At 37.6% G+C, this 7279-nt stretch overlaps 1 protein-coding gene across 1 annotated transcript; it reads right to left on the reverse strand.

The window, feature by feature from the left end:
• Positions 1-2390: 2390 nt before the first annotated feature.
• Positions 2391-3004, reverse strand: LOC131998096 (lipopolysaccharide-induced tumor necrosis factor-alpha factor homolog). The gene is made up of 2 exons (XM_059370226.1): positions 2746-3004; positions 2391-2674 (listed from the first exon to the last, which is right to left on the reverse strand). Exons 1-2 carry the CDS (start codon positions 2874-2876, stop codon positions 2572-2574), a joined length of 234 nt encoding a protein of 77 aa, XP_059226209.1. The 5' UTR covers positions 2877-3004; the 3' UTR covers positions 2391-2571.
• Positions 3005-7279: the final 4275 nt, after the last annotated feature.

Here is a 7279-nt window from a genome sequence, read left to right on the forward strand (position 1 = left end):
GGTTAGCATTGAAACGCCTAGGTCTAGCCCAGTCGTATGCCTTCTGCAGGACCCTTCCGGCCCTTCTGCATATCCGGTTCGGATCCTTCCCCCTCAGAAGAATTAAAACATCTTCTTTGTAGCAGACGGGCTTAAATCTCTTCTCAGTTAGCATTCATAATAGGTTATTTGTAGTGGCCACCCAAAGGATTGGCAATAAAATGCCCCCCTGTAGCGTGCTATGTGCAACTTTCTCTCTAATATTTTTATCATGGGACCCGCAATTTATCCACCTATTCCTTTGCATATGAATTACCCAGTCTCTAAGGACCCGGTCCACTCGGTACTGGTACTGGATTGGATTAGTATGTCGGTTTTCACATTACTAAAAGCCCCCTCGATGTATATCGCCAATATGTACGTCTTGGCATCAAAGGATTCTTCTATTTTATACACAAAGCCGAGCAGGGCAGTTTCCACCGACTATCCCCCGACATAGGCATGGTGTTTGTATTTGAGCAATTCGCTGGATGTCATAATACGTCATAATACGTTCCATGGTTTTGAGCAGAAAGGACGTAAAGCTTATAGGTCTGTAGTCCTTTTTTATACCCACCACCGAAGGATGGGGGTATATTCATTTTATCATTCCGTTTGCAACAAATCGAAATATCCCTTTCCGACCCTATAAAGTATATATATTCTTGATTAGCATAAAAATTTAAGACGGTCTAGCCATGTCCGTCCGTCTGTCTGTTGAAATCAAGCTACAGTCATTAAAAATAACGATATTAAGCTGAAACTTTGCACATATTCTTTTTTGTACATAAGCAGGTTTAGTTCGATGATGGGCTATATCGGACTATATCTTGATATAGCCCTCATATAGCCGCTCCGCCGATTTAGGGTCTTAGGCCCATAAAAGCCACATTTATTATCCGACTTTGCTGAAATTTGGGGCAGGGAGTTGTGTTAGGCTCTTCGACATCCTTCTTTAATTTGGCTCAGATCCGTCCAGGTTTGGATATAGCTGCCATACAAACCGTTTTCTCGATTTAAGAGTCCATAAAAGGCGCATTTATTGTCCGATTTTGCCAAAATGTAAGACAGTGAGTTAGGTTAGACCCTCGATAGCCCTCTTTAATTTGGCCCAGATCGTTTCAGATTTGGATAAAGCTGCCATATAGACCGATCTCTTGATTTAAAGTCTTGGCCCCATAAAAGGCGTATTTATTGTCGGGTTTTGCCGAAATTTGGGGCAATGAGTTGTGTTCAGCCATTCGACATACTTGTTTTATCTTGCCATTAACACCTTCCACCTGTGCCCACAAAAGCTATATAGGTCCTTGTTTTGATATAGCTGCCAGATCTTGGATCTTGCCTTCTTGAGCCACTAGAGGGCACAATTCCTATACGATTTGGCTGAAATATTGCACCACGTGTTTTGGTATAACTTCCAAAAACTGTGCTAAGTATGGTCTAAATCGGTTCATAACCTGATATAGCTGCCAATTTAACCCGATCTTGAATCTTGACTTCTTGAGCCAACAGAGGGCGCAATTTTTATTCAGTTTGGCTGAATTTTCGCACGACGTGTTTTGTTATGACTTTTATTAACTGTGTCAAATATGGTTCAAATCGATCAATAAACTGATATAGCTGCGATATAAACCAATCTGGGATCTTGACTTCTTGAGCCTCCAGGGGGCGTAATTATTATCCGATTTGTCTGAAATTTTGTACAATGGCTTCTCACATGAACTTCAATATACGCGTTTAAGGTCAAATGTTGTCCGAATCGGTCTATAACCCCATACAGCTCCCATATAAATCAATCTCTCTATTTTACACAATGACTTCTACTATGGTCTCCAACAATCAAATCAATTGTGGTCCGAATCGGACCATAACTTGATGTAGCTCCAATATTATAGCAATTATTTTCAGTTATCCTTTATTTGCTTAAAAAGATATATCGGGAAAAGAACTCGACAAATGCGATCTATGGTGTAGAGTATATAACATTCGGCCCGGCCGAACTTAGCACACTTTTACTTGTTATAGCTGAGTCCGACGTCGAGAAGAAGTTTTCACATTTTTCGGGAAGAAGTTTTCACATGACATGGTACCTCACAAATGTCGCCAGCATTAGGAGGGATTACCACCGGTGAAAATTTTTTCATATTTTATCGCCAGGATGCCCTACGGTGGAATGACGAAATGCATATACCTCCGTCTTTTGTTGGTGTCTATACTAATTACCCTATGGGATTGAAGTTTAATATTTCGAGATTATAAAAACTGATTAATGAAATTAGTAAGCCCGCATGGGGTTATTGGATTTTTATTTTATTTTATTAAAATATATTATAAATAAATAATTAATAATAAAAACGTTAGTGTATGGAAAAGCCACAAGCATTCGATGAAATATTAAATATATGTTTTGACATTTTTGTATGGCAAATTTTAGTGAAATTATTCATTTGCAGTGTAACTTTTAATCGCAAACATGAAGTTTTATTCTTATTTGAGAGTTCAAATAAAAAAAACTGAAATATTTACGCACAAATCGAAATCCTCTCTCCATCATCAGCGTTCATAGACTCCCAGAAAAGAATTGCAAGTTGGGCAATAGTGTTCAGCATTGCGAGCACATTTGGTACAATACAGGCAAGCAGCGCAAGGACAACACCTATGATAGAAGGACATCAAATAGAAGCGAAGTTGTTGTGAAAGCTTTTTATTCATGTTTGGCTTACTTACCCAAATACACACAAAACTAAAGCTAAAATATGGGTTTTTGTTGTTGCCCTTGGCTCGATTACGGTTTGAATATTTTGCTGGCACTGCGGGCATAGAGCCTGTTGCGATTCAGGACCCATAGGTGTTGCCATGGTGGTGATGAAAGTAAGACTAAAAGTGACACGACATCAAAGGCTAGCCGTAGCACATCAAAAGTACTTAACAATTAAGGGCTTGTCATATTTGGAGTTGGTCATGGTACAGTGAATTTTAACAATAAATTAAACTTTTTTCTTGTTGCCTTAATTCGGAAATCGACTAAGTCTTAATTAGTGTATTGCAGTTCATTTCCTATGTAATTTTGATTGAGTAATAAAAGAAAAATCTGCCAAAATAATGACTAAATTTTGGCTTACTGTTGTTAAACCAGTAAGTAAGGGCAGAAGTCGGACGGTGCTGACTGTATAATACCCTACACCTATCCTATAAGAACAATGTGGGAGCTATACCCAATTTTGATCGACCTCGGCGAGGAAATATGTTCAAACTGTAGTAACTACGGTTGATAAATGACAACATTATTGGAAATTGCCTAAAATCTGACGAACATATTTAAAGGAGCTATATCTAATTCTGCACCGATTTTGAACATACTTCTTAGATAAAGTGGAAGTCGTCGAGCAAGGCGTTGTACAAAGTTTTGGGAAGATATGTATATATATATATATATATATATATATATATATATATATATATATATATATATATATATATATATATATATATATATATATATATATATATATATATATATATATATATATATATATATATATATATATATATATATATATATATATATATATATGAGAGTTATATCTAAATCTGAACCGATTTCTATGAAATTCACCAGTAATGTCGAGTCATAAGAAAATCCGTCCCGCCAAATTTCGAGAGAATGGGTTAACAAGTGACCATTTTATTACACTGTTACAGCAAATCGGAGAAGATACATATGTGAGCTATATTTAAATCTGAACCGATTTCAAGAAAACTTCTTATATATTGTGTTAGTAGTTGAGGAAGGCGTTGTACAAAATTTTGAAAAGATTGGTCAATAAATGCGCTTGCAATGCCTCTAGGAGTGAAAATCGGCCTATATATATATATAGGTATAGGTGTATGTATATATATATATATATATATATATATATATATATATATATATATATATATATATATATATATATATATATATATATATATATATATATATATATATATATATATATATATATATATATATATATATATATATATATATATATATATATATATATATATATATATATATATATATATATATATGTGAGAGCTATATCTAAATCTGATCCCATTTCTATGAAATTCCGAGAGTCATTAAAAAATCTTCTTCTTCTGCGCTCATTCTAAAATCTCTGACACCAAGTTTCGAGGTGTCTCACACCACTTGATCTTTCCATCGGGCTTTTGGTCTTCCCGGTTTGCGTGCACCACCGTGTTTGCCTTCAAAAGACTTCTTCATCCATTCTGACAACATGGCCTAGCCAATTTTGATGCATGTAATTATGCTATCGTCATCATAGAGATCATACGTCGCCTATATTCTCCGTTAACGCAGACTGGTCCATATATTTTACGAAAAATCTTTCTCTCAAATACTCCAAGCACTGCCTCATCTGCTTTCACAAGTACCCATGCTTCAGAACCAGGCCAGAGGACTGCCGTCAAGAAACTTGGTTAACCCGAAGCCTTTCGGGTCGACGCAGTCCGAGTTAAGGGAGTGGGCGATGAATGCGCATGCAATATTGTGGATCAGCAAAACGGTAGGACTACGAAAATCCTATGGGGGGATCCAGATCGTGAGAAGACGATGTATAGGACACATAGGACTACGAGTTCACTTATGTAAAATGGGTGCGGCAAGTGATAGCATGCGCAGGGCATGCGCTGAAGATGATGAGTAAAAGCATTTCCTTTGTCATTGCCCGGCTTTCGCGTCCAACAGATACGGGTACTTAGGTGGAGACACAATAACAGACATGAACCAACTTATGGGAGTGGTATTGAAAACAATTAAGGATTTTGTAAGTAGCACAGAATTCCTAACTTAAAATTTTCTTTTTAGAGGTTACTTTATAGTTTTCAGAGCGCACAACAAGCCCATTAATGGTTTTGGTGTATGTCCACAGTGGCATGAGGCGGATTAATATCTGCACTCTCTTTTCAACCTTACCTACACCAATCAGCTCTGTGGTCCACCATGGTGGTTGCTGTTTGCCCTTTGGCTTGGCTCTAGGACATGATGACGCAAGCGAGTCATTTAGTGCCTTCGTGATGATATCCTGCGCAGTTTCAACTTCTTTTTTTGGTTTAGAAGGGATATACGTCCACAATTGGAGTAGTTTAAATCCTCCACAGACTCATGGTTCCTGGATAAGAACCACATCAAACCCCTCAGCCATCAGGAGAACCATTAGTGTCGCCGAAGCGGCTTTGCAATGGTGGAGATTTATCTGTAGAAACCGAACCATAGTGAGGATTCAGAACTTTCACCACATTTGTGTTAGCCTTGTCTTCTGATTCCACCAGGAGTTCATCCTCACAGGCTAAATCGAATCAGAAAGTGATTCTGAGTCGATCGGTATGCTTATCAATGGGTCTAGCTTTCTTCCTGCTGGATGTTACGAACAAATGCACTAAGTTATAGTACCCTGTATCACAGTAGTGGTGTAAAGTATAAAAATAGATTAACAGAATGGGAGCACTTTATGTAAAATTGGACGGATTATGTTTTTATTGGCACCTCTTACATCTAGCTTTTGATATAGCCGCCGTATAAACGAACCCTGTATATTGGCATCAATTTAATAATTCGCTTAAATGAAATATGAATTAAATAATTAAAATTTTGATTCTATTCTAATTTATTTATTTATTTTTTTAATACTAAAAACATTAAAGTTTCTGTACATTAAAGATATTTTGCAGCCATGTGGGTGCAGTGTTTTTGTGTTTTTTGAAAAATTCCGCAAAGTATTCCATTGGGTGGGTAATTTTCCATAAAAGTCTTCTTGACAGTAATGTCCCTTAAATTAAAATTCCAAATATTTCAACCCCGTTCAACGTTCATAGACACCCAAAAAAGAATTGCACAATGGACAGTAATGTTCAGCATCGCGCGCACATTTCGTACAGTAAAGGCAAGCTGCGCAAGGACAACACCTACATCAGACGAATATCTAGTGTGATTATCTTATTCCCTTTTTTGTATATTTACCCAAGAATGCTCATGACTAAAGCGAAAACATGAGTTGTAGTTGACGCTCTAGCCTCGACTATAGTTTGTACGCTTTGTTGGCAATTAGGACATAGAGCCTGTTGCGATTTGGGTCCCATAGGTGTGTCCATTGTTGTGACGAAATAAAGACTAAATGTAACCAAACATGAAATTCAAATCGTAGCAAGTCAATTTAGGTGATTAATGGTTTTTTCACATTTCGAATTCTCCATGGTACAGTGCATCTCAACTACTGGTTCTGCTTTTAATACAACTGCCAAAATGCTAAAGTAGATTAAATTGAAAAATTTTAAAATCAACTTGTTAAATAATTAGTTTAAATATTTTATAGGCAACAGAATTTTGAATGGATTAATTGAATTCTTGTTTAAACAGTTAAATGGAGCGGGCGTTTTGCTACTTCGCTACACAGGATTATCCTGCAACTCGTATAAGTTGGTTACTTACTGAAGAAATTGTACAGCCACACAAATCTAGCTACGATTGTGTTATCCACTAGGCGGTTGAGGATCTGAGTCTGTTTTCTGTGGAGTGGTGGATCTAGATATTGGGAGTAGGCTTAGAATGGACACAAAGACCAAACAGCTGCGGTGGTGGTATCAGGCCGTAGCATTTTGTCTGCTACTGAGACCTCGACTGGTGTAGCGGCTACTCCAAGCTTCACTAGCTGACAGATACTGGTCTACAGGGGCTTTTGACGAAAAGACCTGGTTTACGTCTTGAGGACGATCCAATTTTATCTTCGCATGCCAATCTCTAGGCTAGACCATAGGTCTGGCAAACCAATACGTTGTTTTGAGGGAGTGGAATTATTGAGAGGTTTATTGAGAGCGATACTCTCACCGATATGAAAGGCTCCCTTTGTTGGGCTCAGAGATTTGGTGCACAGAGTTCCACAAAACGTCATACCTATAGATTCGGAAATGGAACAGCAGGCAGCCATAAGACACCGTCACCTGAAAGGCATCAAATCCCCAAACGAAATGAGGCGAATAATGGGAGAATAAGGGAATGTAGTCCCAATCTTTCCACCATTGACTGGAAGATTGGTAGATTGACTATATAGTGTTGCGGTCTGGTGGACGACTCTTTAAAACACCACCTATTGTTGCATACTCAGTCGGATCTAAAGGATGGCTAATCTTTCAGATCCTCAATCCATACTTGGGAGAATAAGGGACTGTAGTCCCAATCTTTCAACCACCGACTGGAAGA

Source organism: Stomoxys calcitrans, chromosome 5, assembly GCF_963082655.1.
Source record: "Stomoxys calcitrans chromosome 5, idStoCalc2.1, whole genome shotgun sequence".
NCBI classification, from domain to species: Eukaryota; Metazoa; Arthropoda; class Insecta; order Diptera; family Muscidae; genus Stomoxys; species Stomoxys calcitrans.

What these genes read in the sequence shown, in the direction of transcription:
- LOC131998096 (XM_059370226.1), bottom strand. Translation starts at nt 2,876, where the DNA reads ATGGCAACACCTATGGGTCCTGAATCGCAACAGGCTCTATGCCCGCAG. An exon ending in TTAGTTTTGTGTGTATTTGG is followed by an intron (nt 2,675 to 2,745) that starts GTAAGTAAGCCA and finishes CTTCTATCATAG; the next exon opens with GTGTTGTCCTTGCGCTGCTT.